The sequence below is a fragment of the Hydra vulgaris genome, chromosome 02 (assembly GCF_038396675.1).
Source record: "Hydra vulgaris chromosome 02, alternate assembly HydraT2T_AEP".
Lineage (NCBI taxonomy): Eukaryota > Metazoa > Cnidaria > Hydrozoa > Anthoathecata > Hydridae > Hydra > Hydra vulgaris.
Window position 1 is genome coordinate 24,086,916 of NC_088921.1, and position 17,169 is coordinate 24,104,084.

Sequence of the window (17,169 nt, forward strand, 5' to 3'; positions counted from 1 at the left end):
TCTTTCTGATAACCGAAAAAAAATTAGTTCCAATAACTAAAACAATAACATTTCTTAGAAATGATCTAGCATTTCGTGGTAATTTTGATGATACTAAATATCATGCTGATATTGGGGAATCTTTTACATAAAAGGTTGGAAGAGGGTAACTTCATAGAGCTTTTAAATTTTCGTGTTGATGCTGGAGATCAATTATTAGCTAATCATATTTCTTCAAGTCCACAAAATGCAACCTATATATCAAAAACTTCCCAAAATCAACTTATTGATTCTTGTGTGAAAGCAATTGAGGAAGTTTTAACTAAAAATGTTAACCATTTAAATTTATTTTGAATTCTTTGTGATGAAACAGTTTACTGTTCAAATACTGAACAAATGTCACTTGTTTTAAGATATTTAAATTCAAATAATGATATTTGCGAGGATTTCCTAAGATTTTCCTAGGAATTGCAAGACTGGTACATTTGGTCTTAGTCTATCTCTAAATGTACACACTTCAAGAGACTTTTCGGATTTGATATTCAAAATTGTGGAGACCAAGGGTATGATGGTGCGAATTGTATAGCAGGCAAATATGAAGGATTTGCTTCTTGAATAAAAGCTCTTAATCATAAAGCTATTTTTGTTTATTATGCAAGCCATAGACTTTGTTTAGTTTAACTCTTCAAACTAAATCTTTTGACATATCCGAGCAGTGTTTTGAAATAACTAATCTAAAAAACCTGTTATTAGAAATATAAAAACAAAACTGATATATATCACATTGAAAGGCACACTATTCACCAAGTTGACATCGCACTGAAAGGTACACTATTCACCAAGTTGACATCACACCGAAAGGTACACTATTGCTTTTAGTTTGGCTTTTGGTTTTAGTCTTGATATCCAAGAAGTGAGACCTAGATTATGTTATGTCCAGGTTATTCCGGGATAATTATCCAACAAATAAAATTTGTGACTATTTTAAACATACCACTACTTCTCTATTAATTGAACACCTTATTAATAAGCTCGATAATAGGTTTCCAGAAAATGGTATGTTGGTTTATAATGGTCTAGCAGCAATTACTTCAACTGTACTGTCCAGAATACAAGTTAAGAAACAATGGAAATCTGATCTTTATGAGTTTTTAAATTTCTTTTTATCTGATATGCCTCATTTTACTTCAATAAATGCTGAGTTAAACTTATGGTAATTATTTTGGAAAAACCAGTCAAACATTCCTTTAAATATTGCTGAAACTTTAAAGGCCATTGACATAAGAGATTTTTCAAATGTAAGGACAGCGTTTATAATATTAGGAACAATTCCAATAACAACTTGTGAGTGTGAAAGAATTATTTCAGTTATAGGAGGGAGGGAGGAAGGAAGGAAGGAAGGGAGAGAATATTAGCCTATATTTATTTTATATTAATTAAACTTCAATAAAAAAATATAACAAAAATTAATAAAATAAAAAAGCAGTTAAAAACAAAACAATATTTTATTTTTTTGCAAAATTATATATTTTACAAAATAATATTTTGTATAATAAAAAAAAAATTTCTATTAAGGAAAGGAAAGAATCCGGACTAACCTTAGGCAAAATGACAGTATACAGATGAAGTTCGAAGTCTTTTGACTTACCTTCTCGTTGGTGTACTTTATTAAGTAAATTAGACCTAAAAATACATGTCTAATTTATGAACAAAACAACCTAGGGGCCATCCATAAAGGACGTCATGCAAATAGGGGGGGGGGGGGGAAGGAGGTTCAGATTAACAGGACAAATAAGGACAAGGGGGAGGGAAGGGGTCATCAGAAAAGGACGTCACTTTATATAATTTTTTTATGTAAACATGTGTTTTTATGAAGATAACGTGAGGGAATGTTATGCTTCTATTTAACGTAATATAGAAAAGTTCGTGTTGATATTTCTTTAAATTTTATTTTTGTATATATAAATATATTAAATATAGTATAATTAAATATATATTGCTCGAACCTTGGTAGTTTCTCGTATCATATATATCATTAGTTGATCGCACGGGTTTTTGTGCAAATTATTTTTGCGAAATTCATCCCCAAGGACTTAGTGTTGATATCATTTATGGTTTTTAAATAGAGTTTTACAAATATTTGTCCAAAGGGAATTGCTTGTGTAGCAATTAATAATGATTGTCTTAAGCGAATATTACGAATGATTGTCTAAAGAGAATTGGTTGCGCAGCAATCATTACGTAAAGCATATTTTTTCATTATTTTTTCAATGTGTGCCAAAAGTGTCAAAGATCATTGTTGTCTGTATATTAAAAGATGGATGAAAATAGTCTTTTAAGTTCGCTTATAAAGTCTTACAATAACGCTTATCCGTTTGAGAAAAAAGCCGATGGTCCAAAAAAAGTCCATAAAATATGGAATGAGATTAAGGAAAAGCAAGATTTGGAGGTTCAAATAAAGACTTTGATCCAAAAGTATACCTCAATGGATTTGAAACAAAGAGGTTCTTTTATGTCACTTTGGCCCATCAAACAACCAAGCAATCTGTTCCTTCCCATGCCAGTTCTTCATCTTTAGAGTTCCAGTATTTTTCAGATCAATTTATTGAGTCAATAGATGTCGTTGATACCACGTCAGATGCCTCTCGACACGACATCCTGAGCACAGTTCAAATTGAGACAAAAAAAGGCCAAGACTCATGCTCAAGACACAATCAAAGCAGAGATCGTTGTTTTGAATCAAGAAATAGTTGCTATGAAGAGCAGAAAAAAAAGTAGCCTATGGACCAATGCTGAAGGAGAAACCATTAAAAAGAAGAAGGCCAATGTCCAGGAGCTTACAAGTAATCTAAACAAGTTGATCGGCAATATGAAGTTAAAACAAAAATCAAGGACTGAAAAGAAAACTGTCATGAATCAGGTAATATTTATTGCATCATATAATAATAAGTTACAATAATAATATTGTAAAAAATGAACATTAACTTATTTGTATTGTTCTTTCGGTACTGTAGGTGTTCGCTAACCACCCGGAAGTGAAAAAAGCTCTTAAAGTACGTGACGAGATTGGTTGCCCTACTATTTCATCATTCAACTTGCTGAACATGGATCTGCTGCCCACGAGAAAGTACAATCTGAAGTGTATAGGGTGAGAGTACAATTTTAGATAATAAATAATTCTAATGGACTATATTAGGTCTCAATATAACTTTTTCAGCCTCTGAACTTATTCACTGATTATTTTTTAATTACTTTTAAAGAACCTCAAATTGTTGGATGAGCTTGGTGCCGAGCTCGAAAACAGAGGTTACAATCTTAGCAGAAGTGCTTTACATACTCGTTTGCTGCCAAAACGGAGCAATTCGCTTGAAGAAAAGAGACACGGTTCCAATTAAGTAGATGCGGATTTAAAATGACCTCCATTCAAGTCACGTGGATGGTCCATTTTGTACAGCAACTATAAAGAATGTGGAAGAAGTTTGCCCTTTTTTCGGCCCCAAGGATGTTTGCTTTATAAGTCAAGACAATAAAGCTCGGATCCCTATTGAAATCACAGCTGCCAACAAACAAGCTCCTATATTGATGCATAAGGAATATCGAGTTTCTCTTCCTGATCATAATTGGGTTATCGCTGCAAAGCACAAACTCATCCCATCCGTCACCCAGGCATTGCAATCAAACCAGATGAGCTTGGAAAATCTGACGAAGTTTCCTATTCCGGTATTTCTCATGTTGCTATTCAATCTGGAAAGGATTCATCATCAAAAGCGTATGCTCACGTATTGGACTTTGAACAACTTTTGACTCTGCCAGAGTTTGATTCTATCACAAAAGATCCTTTTACCAAGTTGGTCAAGCCAGTAGTTGTCTTCAGTATTGATGGTGGACTAGATAATAATCCATGATACGCTAAAGTCATCGAAGCTGGTATAGCTTTCTTTATCAAATTTTTTATTGCGATCTATCTATACAGTTATGTTTCTTCTAATTTAAATATCTATTTTGTTTACAGCAATTTATCATTTCTTTACAAATAATTTGGATGCCTTATTCGTCATAGCGAATGCGCCAGGACGGAGTGCTTTCAATCGAGCCGAGAGTAGGATGGCTTCACTGAGTAAAGAGTTGGCGGGATTGATCATTATGGACCTCATCTAGACTCTAAAAGTATTCAAATTCATTTTTAATATCAACTGTTTATCAAAATACAATATATATATACAAGGCTTAAGGAGTTAATTATCTGTATTGCGACTTATATTTAAGGCAGGACAGTGAATCTTCTTTTGGAGAAACAGAACTTTGAATTTGCTGGAAAGAGCTGTGCCTCAGTCTTTTCAGATCTGATGGTTGACCGATTTCCAACGGTGGCCGAGTATATCAATCCAGACATCCAGACAAAAAGACGGAGCTCGATATCCATCATCTCTTATCAAAGGATCAGGACTGTTTTGCCTCTCATGTGCGCACCAATCAATATTTCACGCAAATTGTGAAATGTGAAGATCCCGGATGTTGCGCTTTGAAAAGGAGCTCTTACTTCCATGTTATTCCTGGTCAATTTCTGCCTTTACCTATTTCAATCAGCCAGTCAGAATATGGCTTGAAAGCTGTATCCATTTCAGACGTCGTCAGCAAGAATCGTTTTCCTTCGGTAATTTTTCTTATTGCTCCCAATATTCAGAGCACCATTCCTCGATCATTAAAATCATTGAAACCTCCTCCTTACAATCTGTTTTGTCCCTCTGTGCAATCAAGTTTGCCTTAGAAAATCTGCAAGCACTGTAACTTGTACTTTGCCTCCCAATTCATGCTCAAAAACCATGTCAACTTTACTAATTCCAATGATATTAACTGAATGGCTATTACTCTTATGCAAGTCAGGCCTGTTTGCATTGCCGCCAAGCGCAAAAGAGAGTTAATAGACGTAGTTGCAGTAGAAGAGAACGCGGCCTTTGCTGAGTGGTTCTATGAGGACGAAATCAAAACGGAGGGCCTTCATATTCCGAATGATTCAACTATTTCAGACGTACCGGACTACTCTTTTCCAATCACATCAATTGACGGTCACTTAAAAAATCCTTGGATAGATGATGAGAAAGGCAACTTCCCATGATACACTTTGATTAAATTTAATATGTCGGATAAGACATATTAAGTAGGGGAGGGAGGGCTCAATTTCATGACGTCTTTTTTAAGGGGAGTATAGGAAAAAGGACAATCGGTGACAAAGGAAGGGGGGGAGGGGTCAAGAAATGCCTAATAAATGGTGACGTCCTTTAAGGACGGCCCCCAAGGTAATATTTGAGATAATTTCTGTTAAAAATAGATACTACAGAAGCAATACAAAACAATTTTAGTTGTTATTCAATAACATAAACAGCGGCGCCACTCCTAAAAAAAACCCGCCCTGGGCATGTCCACCTTACCCTTGCTACGCCTTTTTTTGTTCCTCCACTTTTAAATTGGCTATACTTAAAGCCTAGGGAGGTTAGAGAAGGGTTCTTTAAAAAAATTTTGCATAATCTATTTAAATTCTAGATCCGCCCCTAAGTGTATTGTAATGAGTACAAACTTTTACCCGTGAAATGGTATATCTGTACCAGTTTTATATCCTTCTGTCCAGTTATACGCACCATAATTATAATTAATCAAAAACATAAAATAAGTGCAAGAACAAACTCGTCTTAAACTGCGCAAAAATTTATTTTGGCTTTACTTTCAGATTAGCGTTGTATAGCTAACGCCGCACAGAGAGACAGAATTGCTTCAAAACTGAACATTTGACGAAAATGAAAAAAGGCGTTATGAAACATTTTTTGGTGGTAACGTATAAAAGAGTCTCTGGTCCATCCTATCTATGTGTTTTTTTTTATGGTTAGGACTGATCTTTAACCCAGTAAAACCCATAATATAACTCAATTCTTTTGTTTAAAAGATAAGTATATATATATATATATATATATATATATATATATATATATATATATATATATATATATATATATATATATATATATATATATATATATATATATATATATATATATATATATATATATATATATATATATATTGATAGGTCTTTAAAAAAGTGCATTCAAAATATTTTAGTTTTATTTAACTTTTTCAACCAATGCGCTTTTTGTTTATGTACTTAAATTGTTTTAAGAAATCGCTGATGATTACAGACTGTAAAACTTTCTCTTTTTTTTTTTGCACTTATTGACCTCTTTTGTGTATTAGTGAAAATGTGTTAATGACATTCTTTTTTTTTTGTAAGATTTGTTATTAGGAAATTTAAACTAATAAAACTAATCGAGTTTTTGAGTAACTTTTTTTGAGTGACTTTTTACATTAAATTCGAATTACTGTAATTTATTTTAGTGAATCGATTAGAATGCGTTTTAATATTATTTATTCATCTAAGCTTTTGATTTTCTTCCTTTTTTCTATTATCACTTTCCAATTTTTTTAAAAACTTTTCTCGAAATTGCTTGAAAATACATTTAAATCGTCTTATAATTGTAAAAAAATGTTTAAAAATCTATGAAGTATTTCTTCCTAAGTCTAATGAGTGCCCTTAAAGTATTTATTTGATTTAAAAATCCAAAACAAAAAAAAGCTATTTTGCCCTACTATGCCTATCTATAGTTTTTGATGATTTTAAAAATGTGCTTTTAATAGTCTTAGGTTGAAATGTTGTTTATAAAGAAATATTTTAATAAAATTTTTAAAATGAAATTTTTTAATTTTTTAACAATTTTTTTAGACCTCTAAACTGTTACTTTGAATTATTTGTCACTTAATATAAAAACTCATTAAGCATGCGTAATATATATATATATATATATATATATATATATATATATATATATATATATATATATATATATATATATATATATATATATATATATATATATATATATATATATATATATATATATATATATATATATATATATATATCTGTGTGTGTGTATGTGTGTGTATTGGTATCCACGACTTTACTTCTCAAACTAAACAAAATTTATAAATATAAATGGTTGCTAATAAGAGCGCCGCGGGCGGACGACCCATACTAGTCTTAGTATAGTCACAAAATTTAGTAAAATACTATACACTATACTATAGTGTATAGTATTTTACTAAATTTTGTCTTTTGAGCAGTTTTAAATAGTTTAAAGTTGATTCTAATTAGAATCAAATGCTTAAGCAATATCATTTTAACCAGCTTCCGGTTGAAAAATGTTTTGTAACCAATTTGTGAAATATAGTTTAAGCATTTGATTTTAAAGTTCTACAAAAACTACTTCGTTTTCTAGAAAATCATTTTACAAACACAATAAACCTATAAATATTAAAAGCATTAATAAAAATATTGCTTTTATAAACAAATATATATATATATATATATATATATATATATATATATATATATATATATATATATATATATATATATATATATATATATATATATATATATATATATATATATATATATATATATATGTTTTCTGATGTTGTTTTCCATGTTTTTACTTCTAAAAAAACCACACCCATCTCCAAACGAACACCACCACCATCAACACCATCTGTTGAGCAAACTTATTGCTTTAATTTTATATTTAATTATATTTTTTATTAAAATATTTTCTTGACAATTTTCTCAGATGGTTTCGAAAGCTGCCATTCATTGAATAAATAAAAGGATTGCTTATGGAGCTTAAACAACCGCACATTACTCCAAATGTTGTAAAACTAAAGTTTTTTTTGTTTTCTACACCAAATGTAATCAAAAATGAGCCAATGAAAAATGGAGTCCAACATAAGAAGAAGCTGAGGACTAGAACTATTAGTCTTCTTGTAATTTGATATTGTTTATAAAGTTTTACGCGCTTCTGAAGTTTCTTGTTATGATTTTGGGCTTTTTTGACACTAACTTTATACGTATCATTGTTCTTATTTATAAAGTAGTTAATCATGATTTTCTTATGGCTAATCCGTTTGTTCCCAGCTTGGCAAGGTAATAAATCATTTTTATGTATTGAAGCCTTTCCTTTACAGTCGGAATGTTCAATATAGTTTATATTGCACTTCAGGAGTATATTTTTTTCTTTTTTTTTTAATATGAAAAAGATGCACGAGTATAAACTGGCTAAAATTAACAAAGGTAAGATATACATTATAAAAAGAATTAAAAAATAAAATGATTTTGCACCTTTTCTGTCAACTGTGCAGAAATTAGGTCCAGGTTTGTAGCTACTCCAATTTAGTAGAGGCGGAACGGAAACTATTCCTGAAACTATCCACACACTTATGATCATTAAAATTGTTTTTTTTCTTGTGTAGATTTCTTTAATCCTTTTAGGTTTAGCTACATTTAAATATCTATTGATACTAATCATAACAAGATTCCATATTGAGTTTGTGCAAAGAAGCACGTTTAAAAAACCTATGATGTTACAAACTACGTCACCAAGCAACCACTTTTCTGCAATTGTGGTAATAATGATTGTAGGCATACAACATATAATAAACAGAAGATCCGTTATTGAAAGGTTTAAAACAAAATAGTTTGTTATTGTTTGTAATTTTCTATATTTTAATATAGTTATTAGGACAACCAAATTGCCAATAAGTCCAAGTATAATACAAATAACCAAGTACAACGATTTAATTATGATTATTTCTTTAGAAAACTTTTCTAAAGTTTCGTTTCTTACCATTTTTAAAACATTGATTCAATAATCAATTTAATAATTTGTAAATTTTTATAATCTTTTGTGGCAGCTTTTGTTTGCCGTAAAAACGTGACAAATTCAATAAAAGTTTTAATAAATTTAATAAAAAAAACATATTTATATTATTTAAATAACTTATGTTTTGATAATATCTTGTAACAATTTTTTATAAAATTAACCAATCAAAATCTAAATCCTTATCTTTAAGATTGCTTTATCAATGAGACTGCAAGGAAACTTAAATTACACTAAATCAAATAAAAAACTTTAAAGTTAAACCCCATATTTTAAATAATTATTTTTTTTTATTGTTTATATCATGCCTAATGTTTTAATGTTAATCGTTTTCTTGTGCCTTAAAAATGTTATGTTAATCCTTTTCTTGTGGCTCAAAGTTAGTATTTTTAATTATCCTTGTTTTTTCGCATTATTTAAAAACTGAATGTTTTTAAACAATGCAAAAAAAGATTCAGTTTTTATTGTAAAGATAAACAGCGAAGTTGTTTCTCAAGAGATAAAATGTAAGGCTTTTTATTTCTTTCATAAAAAATAATTGCACAAGTCTTTAGTAAGGGAGCTAACATTATTAAAACAAAAACTTGATTTACTTAAGGACAGACCTGTAAAAAATAAAATTTTTAAATGCGATAAGAAATCGAAAGTAAATTTTTTATTTTACCTGGTTTTAATCAAAATGTTTTTCTTATTTGTTTCAAACAAAATATTCCTAATTTTTTAACAAATATGATCAAAATAGCTCCTCTTAAATATATTTCGTTAAACAAATAAGTACGAATCGTAAAAAACGTTTGTATTAGCTTGTTTCGCTCAATGAGAAAAAAGTTTTAACTGTTATACTATCCAATATTCGTGTTTGTAACTTATATTAAACATTAGAAACGAGGGTCAAAAAGTTATTTGTTATGAAAATTTTGGTTTTTCTACTATTCTATGTGAATAATTTGGTTATAAACCAACTTTATATAGTTTATTTGAAAATTTAAAAAACTCATTGGAAATAGAAAGTATCATTCTTGTTCTACAACTTAAGAAAATATTTAAAAATAAAATTAAGGTAGCAAAAAGAAATTTAAATATATAATTTTTCTTAACAAATCATAGTGGTCTGAAAAGTAGGATTTTCAGTCGAAATTAAAAATGTGATGTTTGTATACTAAATCGATCATGTTGAATCTAAATCCGTTTTTGATTTGAAGGTTTTGTTGTTTAGATATTAGATAAGAGAGCCCAGTCAAGAATTTCTGAAAAAGTCTACATTATTTTGCTTGTGGTTTGTTTGAATATATATATATATATATATATAAATAATATATATATATATAATAATAAATATATATATAAATACAAATAAAAATATATATATATATATATATATATATATATATATATATATATATATATATACAACCCTTAGATGTTGTCCGAAAGTTTTTTCGATATTTTGTTGACAAAAAGTAAAAATTAAAATGCAAGACCGGAATTTTTTTTTTTTAATAATGATAGACTGCCTGCCCCAACCAAACCCTTAGTCGATGTAGCAGCACTCCCTTGCGGGTCAGGCTATTTGTCAGTCGATATAGCAGCACTCCCTTGCGAGTCAGGCTATTTGTCAGTCGATGTAGCAGCACTCCCTTGCGAGTCAGGCTATTTGTCAGTCGATGTAGCAGCACTCCCTTGCGAGTCAGGCTATAAGATAGTCGATGTAGCAACACTCCGCGCATGATTTACAGTAAAAAAAATAAAAATAAAAACATTTTATTAAAAAAAATTAAAATAAAAACATTTTATTAAAAAAAATAAAAAAAAAACATCGTTTATATTGTTAAAAACATTCACAATGTTTTTAAAACATTCTGGTCAATTAAATTTGCGTTTTTGTGGTTTTTTTAAAAAACGATTAATTTGTAATTAAATTAATGGTTTTTACTTTCGTCCAACACGGAAATGTTGGACGAAAGTTAAAAGTAATTAAAAGTGACGTATATGTTGGCGTAAGAATCACTTTTTTCCTTCCGCTCTTCCCAAAGCCAACAAACTATAGATCTATATATATACATATATATATATATATATATATATATATATATATATATATATATATATATATATATATATATATATATATATATATATATATATATATATATATATACAAAATTTTTAGAGTTTTTTTGTTCCCAGGCTCCAATTATCACAAAATTTTGCGAAAACTTATTTGACAGCTAATTACACTGCTGATTTTTTCAAAAAAAAAAGATTATTTTACATACACAGTCATGTTGATCAAGTCCATGCATGAAGACTTGAGTTTAAACAAGAATTTAAAATGAACAAAAAAAACTTTAATTTTATGCTTATTTCAAACTTAAAAAATCAATAATATAAGCAAATAGACGATAATAAAAAATTATTATTTCAAATTAAACTCTATAGAAAAATTCTTGTTTAAAAAAAATTTAGACATATATACATATAATGAAAAATATATACAAAAATTAAAAAATGTTTTATTTGTGCAAGAAATTATTCATCAATTTTTAATTACATTTGGTTACGGTTATTGACTTTTCTTTCGAGCAAAAATGTGAAACCTATATTTTTGAATAGCCTAGATAATGTAGAATTTAAAAACAATAATAATATTAAATTGTTAAGTTTTTTTTTTTTTATACGGATAGATATCACATATTTCAGACCACCGTGCAATGTTGAAAGTTTCTGTAAAAAAGTTTATTTTCCGGTCGTCTTTTTTAACTCTTTTCATAATGTTTTTCCGAACGACAGCATTTTTATGTAAAATAAGCGATATTGTAGATATTTCAAAAATATAAAAATAAGCGATATTGTAGAGATTTAAAAATAATAGCCTTTCTCGTGAAAGCTGTCCTTAACTACAACGAGTAGATCTGTTTAAAAGTATATTTGTTTTGTATTTAAGATTTTTGCAATTTTAATTAAGTTCAAAACATTTTTAACTTGTAAATATTTTTTTAATCTGTGACTGATTAAAAAAATATTTAACAGTTAAAAATGTTTAATAGTTAAATATTTAACAGTTTAAAATCTTTAACAGTTAAAACTGTTAAAGATTTTAATCTGTGACAGATTAATCAAATCTTTAACAGTTTTTGTTTAATCATGAGCGTATGAGATAGCGCAATCTTTTTTTTTTTTTGCGTTAAAAGGCCGCCTGAAACAGCTAATGTCCTTAATTTACACATAGCTAAATTTCAATAATAAACAAAACAAAAAAGTGCAAATGCTCTCTTTCGCAGAGCCTTAAGTTAAATAAAGTTCTAATGTTTTTTCTCGCACAGCCTTAAGTTACAGGGTTATTCAAAATTATAATCACTTGTATTCAAAATTATAATCACTTGTATTCAAAATTATAATCGCATCTATTCAAAATTATAATCAGATCTATTCAAAATTATAATCACTTGTATTCAAAATTATAGTCACATATATTCAAAATTATTGACAATTTTTATTAAAAACTTAATAAAATTTTAAATAAAAAAATTATATTATTTATATAATTAAATGAATTGTTCAACGTTTTAAGCCTTTTCAACCCATCTCCTCATATTTTCATAAAATCCATGGCATTGTAATGAATAATCATTATCAGATGATGCCACCAAATCTAAGCATTGTTCAATTGTTAATGTTGGATTTGCTCTTCGTATTGCACAATATCTTGATTTAAACATTGAAAAAAATTCCTCAATTGGATTCAATTCAGGAGAATAAGGCACAATAAATTTAAATGGAATATTAAGAGAACTTAATACTCTTTGAACTTCATGCGTTTTATGAATTCTGGCATTATCCATAATTAAAATGCTATTCGGGTGCAATGCGAAATATGTAGCCAACACTGAAATAAAGTTAATAAATTCAGTTCCATTATAAGAGCCTGTTCTATATTTATAACCAATGATCCCATTATAATCAATAGCACATATTAAACTTTTATTAACCGATTTATTTGCTGGAACAGCAACAAAGGCTTTTATATTCAGAGGTGAATAACCTATCTTCTTTTCGTATGCTGATTAAAACCAGTTTCATCAAGAAACACGAGATATTATTTATTCCCGATTCTTGATATCTCAGCTGCATAGATAATTCTTGCGTTGATTTTTTCTATATCATTTCTTTCAATTGGAATCAAAGAGAGTCTTTTTCGACTCATCCCTATCTTTTTAATTTTTCTTGATATAGATGGTTGTGATATTATAACACCATTTACATCATGTATGAGAGTTTTTAACTCATTTTGTGTTATTGAATTATCAATTAAAATGGAATTGTATAACAGTTGTTCAATTGGATCAAAAACTCTTCTTTTATTAAGACAAGTTGCTTTAAGTTTTTCACCAGATGATACAAACGCAACTCCATCTTCATATTTTTTAATTATTTTTCCAACCGCCCTGGTGCAGAGATTTACGGTATTTGAAATCTGTTTGATAGTATATTTTTTGCTTTCTTGCATATTTATAACCATATTATAAATTTCTTTCGCTACTTGCTTTCTTGCTTTTCTTACCATCACGGAAGTAATAAAATTTTCATGAATTTTAAGGCGATTATAATATTGAATACATGTGATTATAATTTTGAATACAAGTGATTATAATTTTGAATAGATGTGATTATAATTTTGAATAGATGTGATTATAATTTTGAATACAAGTGATTATAATTTTGAATACAAGTGATTATAATTTTGAATACAAGTGATTATAATTTTGAATAACCCTGTAAATAAAAAATTAAAACAGCGGATCAAGTTTAACCCATATCCTACCACGATTCCCATTTGGGGATTTTTAAAATTATCTATTATTTTACGCTATACCAACCACGATCCCCAAATGGGACTTTGTATAAATATTATTTTTTTTAACAATGTTTTTTTTTTTTAATAATTTAACTTGGATAATTACTTTTCCAGTTAAAAAAACAATTATATTTTACAAAATAAATGTTTTAAAAAATTTGGCAGGTAATGGGCATATAAAATTAAGCGTGGCATATAAAATTAAGCGCGCACACGAAATAAGTGTGAAAGTAGAAAAACAACCTAAGAAAGAAACTCATTGACTTTTATTGTAAACTAAGTATTTAGTTTTAATACATTTTAAGACATACATTAGTTCAAAGAAAATTAATTTATTTTTGTGGGTAGCTAGTAAAATTTTGAACTATGTTTGTACCTATAGGCTATGTTGATACCCATAGGCTTGTACCTATAGGCTTGCGTGCACAATAGCAATCAAAGCTATTTGACGTTTTTTAAATGACATTTTCAAATCCTTAATGTTTTGCATAGTTTTTATACTTTTATTTTTCGTCAAATAATTACCCAGTACCTTGCAATAATTTTTAATACTAGACAGTTTGGAATGTTTGCTATTTTAGACAACTTTCAGGTCATTTTTTTAATACCATCCCATTGCCAGTTTGCTATGATGGCTTGATGATAAATCAGGCCAGAACACACGTCTACTTTCATGTGATTTAGTAGGAGGTAAAAGGTGTTTTTGTTAACATGCTTAAACATATATTTTACCAAAAAGTGTGGACTCAGAAATATAGGATGCTGATTTTTTGTCATACCTGCAAATAGCTTGCCAAATCAAAGCTTTTTTAGCAAAATTATTTTTTGCGTATTGATATTTCTTATCTGCTTTTTCTCTATATTTGGAATTATAATAGACAGTACCATTTGCTGTTGATCATACCTCATATAAGTTTCATCATCGTTAATAGTTCAGAAGTTTTTAGAAATGTAGTTGTCATACAACTTTCTTCTGTGGGTTCTTGCTTTTTATTGAATTTCACAATAGTTAGACACTTATTGTGATTTGAAAGCTTGAAAAACATGTTTGTATCAAACGACAAAACAATGAGAAAATCTTCATATTTTCATAACTTTCATTAATTTTCTAAAGGAAAAACGTTAAACAACATGATTAACGACATAGAAATGTATTTGCAACTTTTTTGCTACTAAATTGTAGCTAAATTAAGATTTTCCGTAAAGTTTTTGCAAAATATTTTTTTTAACGTTTTCTTCTTTTGTAATTTTTAAAACTTATTTCAAGTTAAATGGTAAAACTAAAACCTTTTTATGAAATCATTACATGTTGCCAACAAAATACAGACACAATGAAAATATATTAAAATAACCACTGAAAAAAATTTACTCTTTCACATTTATTTCGTGTACACGCTTTAGCCGCGTAAAAGAGTTGCCAATCTCGAAATTCTTTTTTTTAAATAAATTTGACGTTGCGTATTTTAAGGACAATCCCTAACCACGCATCACAATGAACCACAGCAGGGTTGCCATCTGGTTTTTTTTCAAGCCAGATTTCTCAAATCTGGTTTGTTTTTTTTAGGTTTTGCTTGAAATATTTTTTCTGGTTTATTTTAGAAAATCTGGTTTTTTTTAAAAGTGTTAGGTTTTTTTTTTTCTTTTTGAATTATTTTATTAAATCTGGTTTAATTCTGGTTTTTTTTTTGTGTTAAATCAAATAAATCAAGTTTTTTTGTTTCATAAAAAAAGTGAAGTTGAGCGAAATAAACAGAAATGAATGAAAATATGAACGAAAAGAAAAAAAGAACGAAAATGAGTAAAAAAATTTTTATTTGTTCATTACGGCTTATTAAAGAAATTTAAAGAAATCAAAGAATGAATTAACTCTCACTCATGAGTTTCAACAAGTTAAAATTCGTTTTTTTCTTTAAAAAGTTTTTTTTGAATAAATTATTGTATTTGCGGAAAATTTTAGAAAATTCTGGCATTTGAAAAAGACGATTTAAAGTGAAACACTTTACTTAAAAAAGGTAAAACGATTGTTTCTGCGGATATTAAAAATTTAGTAACTAGTACTATTCAAATAACTAATTAATCTTTGCTTTTTTCTTAATATACATAACTTAAAAATTGATCATACCTAATGGTTATTAAGTTTACTAATCTGTAGCTTATATTTGATTTTTTGTTTTAGATTAACATCTTTAAATAGAAAATGCCAAAAAAAAAAATCATATGAAAACTCTCGTAGTTATCGAAGTGAGTGGGAAAAAGAATTAACCTGGATAAAAAAAAGCTCTAATGCATCTGAACAAGCTTCGTGTCGCCTCTGCCGCACTAATATAAGTCCCCACAAAGGTAGCTTAGAGCAACATCAAAATGCAGCTTCACACATTAAAAGAGAAAAAACCTTTAATCCGTTTCAAAAGAAGATTAATTTTCCAGGTCAAGTAAAAATTTCAGATGTAAACAAAAAAGCAGACATTCAGCTTGCTATGTGTATATGCTGTCACTCAGCAATTTCAACTGCTGACCATTTTTGTGAAATTATTTCAAAGTTTGGTGTAGGCAGCCCCCTGGAACATCTAAAACTCCACCGCACTAAGTGCACTAAAGTAATCCAGAATGTTATCTCATCAACTCTAGAAGAAGAAATTTCTAAAGAAATCAAATCAAAGCCGTTTTCCATCCTCATTGATGAATCAACGGATGTGAGTTTAATCAAGCACCTTGCAATATGCGTGAGATATTTTTCAGAGAAAGAAAAACAGATTGTCGATGACTTCCTTGGCCTCATTCAAGTGATCTCAACAACATGCGAAGATCTCTTTAATGCTTTAAATTATAAACTCCACTCGATTGGATTAACTCTTGAAAACTGCATCGGATACAGTTCAGATGGTGCTTCAAATGTTATTGGCAGACGTAACTCAGTCTGGTCTCGTGTACTATCTAAATCGCCTAACTGTATTATGATGAGGTGCATTTGTCACTCTCTAAATCTTGTGGTGCAAAATGCCTTTAATGCAATTCCATCTCCAGTCGGCTTTCTTCTGAGCGAGGTTCCCCGGTTTTTTAACAAGAGCATTCTTCGTCGAAACGAGTATGAAAAGCTATTTGAACTCATGAATCCAAACAATAAACGCGTGGGAACCCCGTCCCCTTTTTAGAAGTTTTCTGCAACTCGTTGGTTAGTTCGAGGAAAGTGTTTTTATAATTTGCTTGTGAATTGGCAAGAACTAAAAGCATTCTTTATTTGTGCTGAAATGAATGCAAACTCTGAGGTCCGTTACAAAATCTCTTCAATAAGCAAAATATTCCAAGACAACACCCTTTACCTCTATGTTGTTTTTCTCACTCCAGTCATTCAAGAGTTTGAGCGTCTAAACTCTCTCTTTCAAGGGTCAAATGTTGATCCAGAAAATTTAATGAATGAGCTAAATATGCACCTCAAAAGTTTAAAGCAGCGTGTTTTCGATACCAAAGGCTTTGTACTTTCTCTTCAGTGTGTTGATTTCGAAGCCAAATTTTCCTCAGAGTGCAAAAATTACATTCAAGGGCAACCTCCAAATGCAAAACTGAAAGCTG

General features: G+C 28.9%; 2 protein-coding genes across 2 annotated transcripts; one reads left to right on the top strand and one right to left on the bottom strand.

The window, feature by feature from the left end:
- Nucleotides 1–7,505: 7,505 nt before the first annotated feature.
- Nucleotides 7,506–8,787, bottom strand: LOC105850899 (alpha-1A adrenergic receptor). Its single transcript, XM_065790355.1, has one exon. The coding sequence runs from the start codon at nt 8,712–8,714 to the stop codon at nt 7,614–7,616; it is 1,101 nt and encodes a 366-aa protein (XP_065646427.1). The 5' UTR covers nt 8,715–8,787; the 3' UTR covers nt 7,506–7,613.
- A 5,943-nt stretch (nt 8,788–14,730) lies between these two features.
- On the top strand, nt 14,731–16,751 carry LOC136075946 (uncharacterized). The gene is made up of 2 exons (XM_065789395.1): nt 14,731–14,750; nt 15,776–16,751. The coding sequence occupies exons 1-2, from the start codon at nt 14,731–14,733 to the stop codon at nt 16,749–16,751; spliced, it is 996 nt and encodes a 331-aa protein (XP_065645467.1).
- The last annotated feature ends 418 nt before the right edge of the window (nt 16,752–17,169 follow it).

Bases quoted from the DNA above. Each gene is read 5' to 3' on its own strand.
- LOC105850899 (XM_065790355.1), bottom strand. From the start codon at position 8,714: ATGGTAAGAAACGAAACTTTAGAAAAGTTTTCTAAAGAAATAATCATA.
- LOC136075946 (XM_065789395.1), top strand. From the start codon at position 14,731: ATGATTAACGACATAGAAAT. The intron at 14,751-15,775 runs GTATTTGCAACT...TTTTTGTTTTAG, and splicing joins ATGATTAACGACATAGAAAT to ATTAACATCTTTAAATAGAA.